The 14123-nt window shown below is 39.7% G+C and overlaps 2 protein-coding genes and 1 long non-coding RNA gene across 3 annotated transcripts; 2 read left to right on the forward strand and 1 right to left on the reverse strand.

Annotated features, from left to right (window-relative positions):
* The first annotated feature begins 396 nt into the window (after positions 1-396).
* mrps18a (mitochondrial ribosomal protein S18A) lies at positions 397-3525 on the forward strand. The gene is made up of 6 exons (XM_031321833.2): positions 397-594; positions 1212-1243; positions 1970-2074; positions 2189-2312; positions 2888-2960; positions 3060-3525. The coding sequence occupies exons 1-6, from the start codon at positions 447-449 to the stop codon at positions 3202-3204; spliced, it is 627 nt and encodes a 208-aa protein (XP_031177693.1). The 5' UTR covers positions 397-446; the 3' UTR covers positions 3205-3525.
* rsph9 (radial spoke head component 9) lies at positions 3392-7370 on the reverse strand. The gene is made up of 5 exons (XM_031321831.2): positions 6990-7370; positions 6723-6885; positions 6199-6328; positions 5761-5907; positions 3392-3926 (listed from the first exon to the last, which is right to left on the reverse strand). Exons 1-5 carry the CDS (start codon positions 7214-7216, stop codon positions 3766-3768), a joined length of 828 nt encoding a protein of 275 aa, XP_031177691.1. The 5' UTR covers positions 7217-7370; the 3' UTR covers positions 3392-3765.
* Positions 6837-13668, forward strand: LOC116066064. The gene is made up of 2 exons (XR_004108888.2): positions 6837-6918; positions 13291-13668. It is a non-coding gene; the product is annotated as an uncharacterized LOC116066064 (long non-coding RNA).
* The last annotated feature ends 455 nt before the right edge of the window (positions 13669-14123 follow it).

Here is a 14123-nt window from a genome sequence, read left to right on the forward strand (position 1 = left end):
CCAGATGTCACTATCACCTTTTCCTGGGATTTCTCCCTTGTCTTAGATAGGATAGATACTTTTCAACATGCCATATTTTCATTGCTTTTCTCCCTTGTGTTTAATTTTATTTGATATTGTGTTGCAATTTGTTTTGGGGTTTATTGTAGATTAATTAGACTTAGGCTATCTTGGCTCATAATGTGCTGTCCTTGATAAAGGACAATAAAACCTATAATTATATTCATCTGTTTTTGAAATGGAATTTCCTGTTGGCCATGCAACTATTGTTTATCAAGCCAGTTCATTAAACACAACCACATGTCATACACAGACATGTTTCTGTTGGAATTTGTCTTTTATTGGTCTTCACCACTATCGATGTAATAAGTGGCCTACACCGTGAGTGTCACTGTTTTCATTCTCGCGAGATTACCAGACAGGAAAGCGAAGGTCAGGAATTAAACATGGCAGCTCGCAGTATGTTGAGGTCTGTGTGGACCTCAATTGCGGGCTTGAAATTAGGTGCCACGGGCACCAACGTGAAGGTTCAACGGAGGATAAATGTTCCCCAGCTACCGAGTTTAACCACTCAGAGCAGAGGGATCCGACAAGGTGAGACTTATCTTCAACGTTAAGATTTTAGTCGAGCAATGTTAGAAGAGCTAACGTTAGCTAGCATGTTAACGCAGTGATTAGCTAGATGCAGCAGCACACGACCTGCATACAACAACACGCACCTCTAAGGAAATACTGACTTGCTAATGCAACAATGGGAGAAAAATGTTTATATTAATTAGCTGTTACCAAAAGCCATGCGTCCGTTGAGGCAGTCTTTCCATTTGACATCTTTTCATTCACTCCTAAACCTAAACATCCTTAACATGTCTGGTTTATGTAGACTATCTTAAGTATTTCAATATGACTATAATATATGTGGCATTTAATAACTCAACAACGATGTAAACAGTACTTACTGTAGCCTCACCTAACCACATTTTGAGTCATGATTACTGTATATAAACACCATTTGTTGTTAACTGTGATTTAGCTAAAGTTGGAGACTCAAGCTGAATGATATCTACTGGCTGTCAAAGTAATTGTAACTAATGTTTGTATAACTTGGGACCACACTAGCTGCAAACGTCTATCAAAGATTAGGAAAGCAGTAAAGAAATTTATTTCTATAACTGTTTAAAGTCTTAACATCATACAATGTGTCTGTTTTACAGTGGTGGAGAAACAGGAGGGTAAAACAACAACAGTAAGTAAAACCAGGCTGTAATGTGAAACTGATAATTATGTTTTGGTTGTTAGATAAAGCCCTTGTCCGTTTTATTTGTGATACGCACACAGTTTTGATGTTTAAAGCACTGTAAAAACACAAGCATCAAACTGTATTAATTGAAGCATTCGAATGAATTGGGAACTAGTGGTGAGCAGAAATACACATAATCTATATAATGTATTTCTCAAATCCTTGATCGCTATTGTATTACATCAGGCTATTTAATAAAGAAACACATTTAAAGCCAGATAGAGAAAACTCTTCTGCTTTATTATAGCATGGATGTTCAAATTAAAAGAACACTGTGCAATACATACAATTCAACAGTGATCTATCATAAAAATAAGATGTTTATGTATGCAGTTGTTTTTTTTTTCTTTTACAGTAGTTAGCAGGGCCTTTCAGTTTGGAGTAATATACTCGCAGTGATCTTATATTGTACAATTCTACTCAACATTTCAAAGGTGTTATTTTAGGATCCAGGTGACATCATTGCAACACAGAGCTGTGTTTTCCAAAGGAGAGGCCTTGTCAGATGTTAGGAGATTCAACAAACTTTTGGCCTACATTGGCACACCTCTATGACCAACAGTTAGATAGGATATGGGGAGAGCGACTCGTGTCTCATACTGCATACATAAATATTCAGTCACCTTGACAAGGAACCTACCATAACGTGATATTACGCTAACTGTCTGTCAGATTGAGGGAGAAATACTGAACATTGCTGCAGGACCACAGCCTCCAAACCCCACAGCCAAGTGTCCTATCTACAGATGGAACCTGCAGCACAAATACAACTACACTGTAAGTCCGGCCACAGGCATGTAATGATCAAATAATCTCCCACATTATGGAAAATGTATCGGCTGTTTATTGTGTCTGGTTTTCTTTCTCATTTTTTTGTTTGACTCCCTCCAGGATGTCTTGTTGCTCAGTCAGTTCATCAGGTCAGATGGAGGCTTGTTGCCCAGGAGAATCACTGGTCTCTGTCCAGAGGAACATCGCAAGATTGCCATGTGTGTTCAGATGGCTCACAGAGCAGGTCAGTGTTAACGCCTGGCTTTAGTTTGTGTGTTTAAATCTTTGACCGCTTCAAACTCAAATTATCCTCATATTCATTATCTGTTTGACACTGGGAACCGGTTACTAACTTAAAATGATTGCAAGATTTCTGCAAATTTCAACTACAGTGTCGTCGATAAGCAAATAAAGGCATTTACAGGCTATGGTTGTGCATGTCTGACGTTATGCTGTTTCTTCGGGGCTGCAATCCTCACATTTGAGAATCGACTAATGTTGGGCATGTTTGCTTGAGAAATGACTTAAATGCTTGATCAGTTATCAAATTTGTCCACAATTTCATTGATTAATTGAACAATAGTTTCAGCACTGTTGATTTTAAAGAGAAACCAGACAATGCTGCTGGTAAAAGTGCTAATGACTTAGTTTAACTGTGCTAGTTCCTAGTCGAATAGTTTGAGTCTTAAGCAGCAAAAGAATCCAGCAAATTATTTCTGTTGTACCTTTTTTGGACCTGCTTTACTGATGATTAGCTGTTTTGATGACTAATTTAAATAAAGTACATAAATGTGACTTTTGTTTTCCTCTGTGTTCAAGGTCTGCTCCCTGACCACAAACCCAAACTTCCGGAGGGCCATGTCCCAAAGAGGCCCAAACCCCAACTCAACAGGTAATGTTTGCATGTGTGTCTGCTTACATGTGTTTCTCACCATTATCTACCAAATTGTCTAAGTGCAAATGAAACTAGCAATGATTTTCTGTTGTGCAGATACCTGACTCGCTGGTCCATTGACTCTGTGAAACCAATATATAAAACCGGACTAAAGTGGTGTAAGAAGCGCATGGCTGTCGGCCACCCAGTACTCAAGGACAATGTGCGTTACGGTGTCAAGCCCCTTAACATAAAACACTGAAGGACAGAGAGCCTGATGAATCAGTGCAGCAGCTTGACAGAAGTGGGTGGGCGCATTTTTATCCGAGGAGTTTCAAGGGGATTACATTTTGTCATACTGCCCTGGGAAAAGGCCTAAAAGCTTCATCCATTTGTATTTATTCTACCTTTTTGTTTATTAAGATACGTCACCCTTTTGATAAGGCATGCTCAGTCCCACCCAGAACCATCTATTCGGTCTCTGCTGGTTTTCAAAAAGGCCTTGAAGTAAACTCTCTGACAACGTAAGTTGAGCAACAACTGGGACCGCAACACAGATGTGCAAATAAAATGTGTGTGTTTACTCTGCCTCTTATGTGTTTACTGCATAGGAATAGCTTTTGTATGTGAGAACTGAATGGAACAAAAAAGCTTGTAGACACAAACTGCATGTACCTCCTTTAGTTTATTCGTTTCAAGATAAAACCAACAAAAAGTCCTGCAATGTTACATAGAATACATGTTGAGGGTTGATGTGAACAACAGAGATACATGAGTCTGTAGCTTGAAACAGGAAATGTCTCTTTTTTTTTTTTTTTTTTTTTTATAGCATGAAGGGAAGGTCCAAATTCTTGATCCCATCACCGATATAGATGTATCCATGCTGAGGTGTCATTGGCACATGGTAGAAGCTCAGGCCAAGCCACAACAGGCTGCGAAGCACGCACACTTTGCTGGCACATTCAAGCTGAAGACTCCATGATCCTACACACAAACAAAGGCTTGCTGTAAACAATTGATGTGAAATGCAGGAGGGTGCCACGCCATGTTGAGTGGAATTGTAAATAGAGGCTGCAGTAACCTTTAAATCAGTCCAAGAAGTTTATACTATTCACATGCTAGAGGCAAGCAAGGGATAATTCAATAAATCAACCCTTTGTGCTCTTGATATTTACAGTTGAACCTGTTTCTCAATATGTTTGGGTGTGACCATGAACCCAAGACCCAGGGAATTGAGAACAATAGCTGGATCAGCTACTATGTAAACATAAAAAGCCCTTTGATTAATGCTTTTACACAAAAGGGAGATGACTTCGATCAATTTGACTTTTTTTTTTTGCTTTTTGAACTTATCTAGTATGATTCAGCTAAAAATATAAACATGTTTGGTGTCCAGGTTATAACTGTACTGCTGCAGGAAGAGAAACCTAAAGCCATAAATCAGGAGGTGGGAACAGTTTGCAGGATTGTTGTGGAAAAGAGGGGGAGCCCAGCTTAGGGTCTCGGAGAAAAACACCTGTCTTTTGGTGGAGATACATCGTACCACATTTCCCCCAGGGTCCTGTTTTAAAAAATGTTAACTCATTCTCCTTTTCAGCAAATGCATGCAATCTGCCGTGGTGACGGCTGCAGTGAGTGTGGCGTTGAGACAGCTGTGTAATGTCTGCTGCAGCGCTGACATCTGCATCAGCTCAAAGAACACACACAAACATAAACACATGTGGAAGCCCTCTTAAATCAGACATCTGTTGCATGTTACGGTTATGGGCGCTAAACATTTTTGTCTTTCACACAAACACTTGTACATCCACTTTATCAGTGTCCACTATGGGCTGGAGTGCATTCATCTGCTGTAAGCAACTCACCTCAAAACTTTCTTAACACCATTTAATTTACATTCTTTACACAGTTTAACTACTTGCTTATTCTTTGCCTCATTGGGTTGATTTTTCCAATATATGTAGTACTTTTCAACAGCTCACATGTCTGAGCTTCCCAACAGGATTTTAATTCACAAACCTGAAAGACTCAAAATCATTTCCTGCTTTCAACTACACAAAAACAAATTAAAGGCAATACAGAATACAGGGAAATTACCATTCTCAAGAAAGCAAGTCTCAGTTCATTGTCATACTGCACTTCAATTATGAATGTTGAAAAAGGTATTAAAAAAAACAAGTGTGCTCTCCATACTAATTGGCAGTAGTAATGTTTCATACATTAGTTAAAACTTGCTAAAACACTGATATTAATACTCAAATTGTTTTAGTTTGAATTCCTACAGATCTGAGCAATCCCATTAATCATCATCTGTTTGGTTGTAGATGGTCCTCTTCCATTGTACATATTACCAGAAAATCTGTTGCATCATGACAGCTAGCATTTCTTTGAATATATTTTTTTCAGTTGAAGCTTGCGCAGCCAACCATTTTACTGTTAGAATGATTAAGCTTTTACTTGGAAGATTCCCTTGACTTCCAGTTAGTTGAATCACCATCATGATTCGCGCTAAAATCACACCTCATTTAGTTGTAATGTAGCATGGCAGTTGGAACACACTAAATGAGAAAAAAAACTAATGTACCACTGGCATTGTAAATGCCTCAGCAACACTTGCCAATGCTCAAAATAGTTGTGTTTGTGGTCCAGATCATAGGATGGCCTTTTTCCTGCACTGGCTTCATCTGTAGTTTTCTTTACAAACCCTCTTAAAGTCCAGTGATCATAAAATAACAAATCTTGTAAGACATATCTGTTATGTGATGAAACGACTGGTGATATGTTATAGTGTGGAATAGACTGAACTCTGTGGTTTCACCTTTAGGAATGTCATCACTCAGTACGTCCAGGAAGTCGATAGCTGGGTTCAAATCACCCATTTCCAGGATGGATTTCTTCTTCAGATTTTTCGCTTCGCTGAAGTGAAAGAAGTTGTCAAGCTTCCTTGCTTCTGAGTGAGACAGACCTGAGGAACAGTGCACATTGGCAAGTAATTCAAATGAATCGCGGCAAAGATGATGCAATTTTACAGTCAAATGATGTCAGAATATACACAGACATGCATATGTTAACAAAGTAGGGGTAGCAAGGTAACCACGTCATTTTGAGAAGTGTTTTTCCTAAAATGTTTCGTCCACTTAAATATAAATACCAAATTTGATCAAACGCCTTAGGGTCATTCACATGCCGCAGAGGATGTTAACACTCCACAATGAGACACAGACACACACCATGTGGGAGTGATATAAATATTTACCACCAAAGCTGCGGTTCATCTGGACAAGACCATGTGGACTCTTGACGAAGGCTCCGCGTGGTACCACGGATGCTTCATCATCAATCTGATGAACTGTCACTGCCAGCCGGCTCTCCTCATTGACTTTAGTCTGAAACCAAGAACAGTCAGTTACTAAGTTGGAATTTTATGGCTGTAGTGTTGCAGATAGCGTTGATATCAGCCATAAATTGACAGATTCAATTCTCTTCTGCACTAATTCTTCATGAAGAAAAACACTTGTTTGTTGCAGAGATAGTTGACCTTTTTTGTATGATTAATTGTGGTCACATACATCCTTGTTTTAGGTTTAGTTATAATTTTACTTGCATACTAAAATATTTTTCTTTGGATAGCTAAATGGCTGGATTTATATTTATAAACTCGTCCCTTGCTCTGATACAGTACTACTGAATATAATAATGACACTATATGTCTTGAGTTTCATCTGACAGCTCAATATTTTCACTATGTTGAATTAACTATACAGTATTGATGATACTTACCACTACCTCTTCTGTAGTGTCATCCCTCTCTCCTTGCCTGCGGATCTCGATGTGCTCATACACATATGAGGGGTCTCCTATGAAGCGACTCTTGATTTTGGACGCTTTCTCGATCATAGATTCTGTGGCAGGAGGGAGCAGGAACCAGTCCATGCAGTTGAAGCTGGAGATAGCAAACCAAAGGACACACAAACAGGTATTTTACACCGCCAAGGGCAGACACAAAGTAGCTACAATGAAACAGAATCACAGTTAAGGCTATTTTACCTATAGAGATTCTTTTTATCCTGCAGTTCATCTTCTCCTTTCCCCTGAGCGATAAAATAATCCTCCTTTAAACCCAATATTTTGCCCCAAAACAAGACTCGATGGAACTTGTAGTTTTTCTTCAGGATCACCAATGAAGTCTGCAGTGCGGTTCTTTGCTCAACGTTTAAAGTACTCCCGCTACCGGCAACGAGTTCCAAAGAATAGTATAACGAATTCGAGTCCATTGTTTATGTAATAAACGACTATATGGCGTAGATATTAGTTACCGTAACGTACCTGGTGTTTTAAACTACTTGCTAGCCAACATAACAGCTAACCAAAGCCTTCAGGTCCAAACGCTAGTTTGGTTGCTAATGACAACAAACATTGTTGCGCTGGTTGTCATACCAACGTGCCAGTTTGTGTTCCTTTTTTTTTTCTTTTGCAAATTACTTTTTAGTTAGTGTGTGAATATTGTCGGTACACGATCCGTTCTGCACATGCGCAAGATAATACTGTTTTACGTATCCATACGACCTGCACGATCTGTTCCACGCTAGCCTATGGCTAGCCTCCACCGGGAAGCTAACGTTAGTTTAGCTAACAGCTAATTCGGCTAACCGCTAGCTGACAGCTAGATTCAGTCTAAAATAACGTTAACTCAAACGTAATGGGAAAAGCAGGCTACAGCTAAATTAAGACTTCACAGTAATAACAATAAAGACAAGTATTGAGTGATTGTATTTTAAATGAGCACAAGTAAAGTAGAACTGACGTAACAGCTGTTATATATGTTAGGTGTTTGTTATATATGTCAACGTTTATTTTCAAGTTTTATTTTGAGGGTCTTTTAAAGTTATTACATGCTGTCTCAGCTAGCAGTTAGCCGAATTAGCTGTTAGCTAAACTAACGTTAGCTTGGCTGTCGACCGGAAGCGTGGAACAGATCGTGCAGTGTCGTAAATCCTCGTACAACCGCGCATGCGCGAACATTTTGCGCATGTGCAGAACGGATCGTGCAGGCAGAACGGATCGTGTACCGACAAATATAACAGTTTAAACAGAAACAAAACAGAAATTGTTACCCGTGTCATTTTGGGTGTGTTTGCACGTAGTGTTTGTCGGTACACGATCCGTTTTGCCTGCACGATCCGTTCTGCGCATGCGCAAGATAATAATAATAATAGTAAACTGTTTTACCGAGGATACGACCTGCACGATCTGTTCCACGCTAGCCTATGGCTAGCCTCCACCGGGAAGCTAACGTTAGTTTAACTAACAGCTAATTCGGCTAACTGCTAGCTGACAGCTAGATTCAGTCTAAAATAACGTTAACTCAAACGTAATGGGAAAAGCAGGCTACAGCTAAATTAAGACTTCACAACAATAAAGACAAGTATTGAGTGATTGTATTTTAAATGAGCACAAGTAAAGTAGAACTGATGTAACAGCTGTTATATATGTTAGGTGTTTGTTATATATGTCAACGTTTATTTTCAAGTTTTATTTTGAGGGTCTTTTAAAGTTATTACATGCTGTCTCAGCTAGCAGTTAGCCGAATTAGCTGTTAGCTAAACTAACGTTAGCTTGCCTGTGGAACAGATCGTGCAGTGTCGTAAATCCTCGTACAACCGCGCATGCACGAACATTTTGCGCATGTGCAGAACGGATCGTGTACCGACAGTGTTTATACAAACCAGACCACGCGCGAGGCTGGTAGGTCTGACGTCATGCCCCATCTTTTCAAGTGAGTGCGTGCAGAAAGAAGCAGTCCCCCAGGAAGCAGACAGAGCATTTATGTATAAATATTATTATGGCTGTAATTAGTTTAATTTGTTGCTAGGAGAGAAAACGATGGCAGCTTCCTGACTCATCCCATACACTACTGCTAATAAATAAAATCTAAAACTACTGGTGCTTAGGTACAAAACTATTCATTTCACTTTTAAAAGTACAACTAAAGTAAACGTATCTACCACTGATCTAACACTTAATAATATCAGAATCTTAACCTCAGGACAGCAGGACATTTCAGGTGTAGCCTATCTAATAGCATTATGGTGTCCCAGTAAGCAATGACAATGAGGATGAGGATATAAGTTAATGCATAAAAGCATGCAGCCATCATACATCTCCTACTGTGAAAAGGCAAGTCTCTGCCACAAAAATGGAATATTAAACACATGAGACATAGATACTCGACATACAGTACAGTATAGAATGTTACCAGAGTGCTGATTGTGGGCACTTTGTGCAGGCTTCAAGCCCTCTCTCTCACTTTCACCCATAAAGCCCAGGGGCAGGGAAGCATGCAAAGGAATGGGAGGACTTAAGAGTCCGGCAGTTTGGTTTCTGTAAAACAGAATCAGTTAAGCTCTTTGCACAGCTGGCAGGATGCATGCTTAGATCCCTCTATTGTGACTGTAGGGCACTTTGGAATAGGAGTGAATAGTGCTCGTAAATCATCTTGCATTATGCTATTTACACACAATCACTGTGTGTTTTTGTCTGTGTTCTAGGGAAAAGAAACCGCATGTTAGTGTTCACCTGAATAGTTTACAAATACATGTCTAAATAGAGATTGCATATTGTAGAGGTAGGCTACATTTGTCAAGTCCTCCCATGTTCAAGGTAACTTCAGGACATGAACTCCCAGCACATGGCAGGCTGTCTTCCTTTGGGCTTGCTAGGATTTTGAGCTGGAAAGTGAGAGTATTTCATATCTGTCATATCTGATCAATCAGCTGTCTACCAATCTGATATTTAATGTGCTTTTATCTTTTACCTGCTGCAGCTTCTTGTTTACCAATGGATCTCTTCTTATCGAAACTTTGCTCATTGTGGTGATGTAACGTCCTGGTCTCAGTGGTCTATATCTACAGGCATACTGAGCACTGAAATCACTGGTTCATCTGAGCAGTGTATGGAGCAAATCCTGCAAGACACCAAATGAACATCGGTTGTTTGGTTTATCCTGGCTCAGATCCAGCAGTCTCAGCCAGTATACGCAGTGTGAAGCTGGCTTAAGTTACACTTAGAAAAACATGATTGGCTACTGTCCAGCAAATTATTTTTGACAGTCTGCCAGTGATGGGCTAATCTTGTGGTTTGTGATCCTATTTTGGTCCCTCACCTTGCTTGACAATACTGGCTTCCTCTGTATTCATTTGTTTCTGGTTTCCTGAAAAAACAGGGCTGTGCATTCATCCATGCTGGATGACCCTTTAGTGCCCTCTTCATTCTAACCCTCATGTCCTCACCACTGAAAGTTATAACCATTAAGAATTACATGAACTAATTTGTAATCACCTCTCTTTAAAGTGCCTTCACACGCACAGGTGATTTACAGGAAATGAGCCATGCAATCCAGCATTACTGTTTGTAATTTTATCTCATTGATATCGACCGCACTGTTTACTGCTCACTCACCTAATGCTGTATCAAAGCTGTATAAAGTTACTGCTAATGGAAATCCAACATTTCCTACTGCGGCTGCATCCAACCAGCCAATTTAATGTAAAGCATGTATTATTTCCTTTGAATCCCTTGAGCGTGTGAAGGCAATTTCAATTCAGCATTGGAATGGCAGACTCAGCCACAAACAATGAAAACTACTGTCTAGAATGCAAATACATTGAATGTCTATTGCAGAGAAAAAGCAGACCATAAATAGTAACAAAAATGGGATTTAATTTCATGAACATTTTAAGGGTTGTAACTTCAAGAACCCATTGCAGGCAGTTTCTCTAAAGAACACAAGCAGGTTTTTCATTCCCATGCATGCCTATTCCCATGCCACACTGCATTTCCAGATCTCTGTGTGTTGGCTGTAATTGTCCAAACAAAAGGGTCTCGGTCTGGAGTCACATGCTTCATCAGCAGCGGTGATTTCAGCTGTCAGGCCCTCCGCCCTTCTGGCTAATGTAGTCCTCCAACAGAAAAGGGAGGGAGAGTGGGGTGACTTTTCTACAGAGTACCCCACACAGAAGAGAACACACAAGGACAACCCCTCACCAACCCAGCCACTCACACAGACAAACACACTTTGAGCTTGTGGCTCAGGATGTCACCTCATTAGAGTTGGCAGTCTAGGTGGAAGTTTTGGACTTGGAAGCCACAGAGTGACCCACACAGACACACCACTCCAGTTCTGTTTCCCAATTGGCCGGGAAGGAAGTAATACTTGGAGTGAAGCAGCCTGTTTCTGTCCTGGTCCCGCTGTTCTGGGAAACTAACCTCCCAGGCGACCAGCGTTGCCACGGCACTAATCCTGACGGACAAAAGATGGGAGTGCCACAGAGCATGATGCTGCCAGACACTCTTATTGGCTGGCACCATCCCACGCGATGCTGTGATTGGCCAGTGCTATGTTTATATACAAATCGGAGCAGTCAGAGGTCACATCCATCGATCTTAGTGGTGACATGAAGGAAACCTGACCTCAAAACCTTAGAACTCTAAATGGGTTTAATTCCTATTTGATACACACACACACACACACACACACACATACATACACACACACACACACACACACACACACACACACACTCTTTCTTAGGTTCAGTGGCCTGGGAGTGCAGAATTATGTGAATACTGAGAAAAAGAGAGGGAAGTGACTAAATAATAGTGTCTGTGGTATACAAAAACACAGATGACAACAATACCAGGAATGCATAGAGGGCACTGAGTTGTACTGGATAAATATTCTGATCCGGAGAAGGGCGTGTTGTGTGAACTAGTAATACCTTACAGACTAAATTACTGATATTTCATTTGACCTGGGGTGCCAACAAACTGCTTGAAACCAGTAATTATCATCAATAGGTTTAATCTGTTTTCCTCAAATTTCAAAACATTATTTTCCCTTAATACTCCCCTTATTTACTTCTCTGTGTTTTCCAAAGCTATCTAGTATCCACACTTTCACTTTAGATTGGATTAGGAATAGACAAATATACCTATAGATAAATTGGCTAGGCTTACATAGTGGCCAATTTTAGGTTGTTGCAGATATATCTGTATCAGTGTATGTGTTGGCCAACAAGTAACAAGAAATTTCAGTACAGAAATGCCATTCATATGTTTGAGGAAAAAAGTGTCTCATTAATATTTTGTCAATTTTTTCCACTGTTAAATCCCCTGCTTACATCTCGGTCAGAACTCTGTAAAGGAATAGTTTGACATTATGGAAAATATGCTTATTTGCTTTCTTGCTTAGAGTTTGATAAGAAGATTGATATCACTCTCATGTCTGTGCTAAATATGAAGTTACTGCCAGCAACCTGTTAGCTTAGCTTAGCACAAACACTGGAAGCAGGGGTAAACAGTTAGCCTGGCTCTATCTGAAGGTAATAAAATCCACCTACCAGCATCTCAAAAAGCTTACAAATTAACATCTTGTTTCTTTAATCAAAAACAAAGATATGTGAAATTTGTGTACAGGCAAGCATACAATTCAACATATTCTCTGATAATAAATTAATAGTTAATATTTTCTTTGAAATACATTCCCTTTACCCTATAATTTGATTTAAATGAAATAGTTGTTTTCTAGGAAACTTCTTGGAAATCATTAGCAAATTATTAATTAACCACTGACCTGTCAAACACGGTTTTACCACACAAATGTAATGGTGTCTGATGATGTCATCTGGGTCATCTCAAAGTAGGCTTGGGACTCCATTTTGTTTTTAACAGATCTGTTTGAAAGATCTGTGCATTTAAACAGGAAAAGAGAGAAAATAATCTATCAAGCATTATGGGAAAGGATCCAGCATTTTTAGATCTTGTACCACGCGAGGGACTGAAGGTCAGGACGGTGCAGCCTCTGGTGCATTTCGACAATTCTTTTTTTTTTAAACTGGAGAATCCCTTTAAGTGTCTGAGTGTAGGTGTAGAGCATTGTTCTTATGTCTGTGACAACATATGAGTGAGCTGTTTGAACATGAGATGCCACAAACCGCTCCCAGTTTGCATGTAATTGGATCAAACTTAAGATCAGACTTTCACACACCCGTTACTAGAAGCCCAGAACCACGTGGGCTGAAACTGAGCTAGTTAATTTGTGGTGTGTTTAACATCGGGTCAAAGTTTGGATTTGGGTTTTGGAAAGCTGTACACTAGTTCTGGCTGCTGCTGGTAGACAGGGCTGCTTCCCAGGCTCCTGCAGCCTTAACATCCACATTATTCCTGTTCCACTGAGCTCGCAGGAGATAGTCTTCTGTAACAGCAAGTGCATTAAACACATATTTCATACACACAAAACCCACAGACAATATATCAGGTGTCTAGTATAAAACACTCATCTCTTCCCCAGCTCATCCTTGACGCGCATGAGGATATCTGCAAGTTATTAGTGCCCCCGCATCCTGACCCTGCGCAGCTTTCTCATGTGACTTTGTTGAGGTACAGTATGTCTGTTCACATCTGTCTCAAAGTCTGTTTCCATAGAAATCATGCAGTGTACGTTTGTGTGATTATTAGATTTCCATCAAAAACCAGGCTGTATTGTGAGTTTTTCCTATCACTTTCAGCACTGTTAAGAACAGTATCTTTATTACTTAAAAAACACACACACACACACACACACACACACAACTTGAGAAAGTGAGATTGTTTTGTAATGCTTAATCTTTGTCCGACAGTGGTAAAGCAGAGTCAATAACCTTTGTGCACTCAGGTCGTACAAAATGTATATTGCAATGAAAAAAAGTTTAAAGATGTGCTTTGTCAAGGTCTCTTGGTAAACAATCTTTAAATGTGTGACCACTATCTAAATATGCAGTTATTAGCAGCAGCTCAAATGTGATGGTTTTAAGAATGTCTTTAGTACACTGTGACTTCTATGTATTTAGATGTAAGGCCTGTAAATGTGCACATATAGGCAAATAATAAAGCCGGGGAAGGGGAACGTGTGTCAGATACTTGAGCCAGGAAGTACTTGTTTGTTGTTAAGCTATTAAGGAACACTTCAATAGCTACTGTTCCTGAGCTTTCAAGAACTAGTGTGAGGCTCCATTAGGGTACACTGATTCTCGTCCAATAGTCAAAACCCTTCTTTCTGCAGCTGATAACCTACATATGTTAGCTTAGCACTTCATTAACCATATTTAACAACTGTGCTAATCACTACAGCTTGCTAAAAGTCCT

This window comes from Sander lucioperca, chromosome 19 (assembly GCF_008315115.2).
Source record: "Sander lucioperca isolate FBNREF2018 chromosome 19, SLUC_FBN_1.2, whole genome shotgun sequence".
In the NCBI taxonomy this organism is placed as follows: Eukaryota; Metazoa; Chordata; class Actinopteri; order Perciformes; family Percidae; genus Sander; species Sander lucioperca.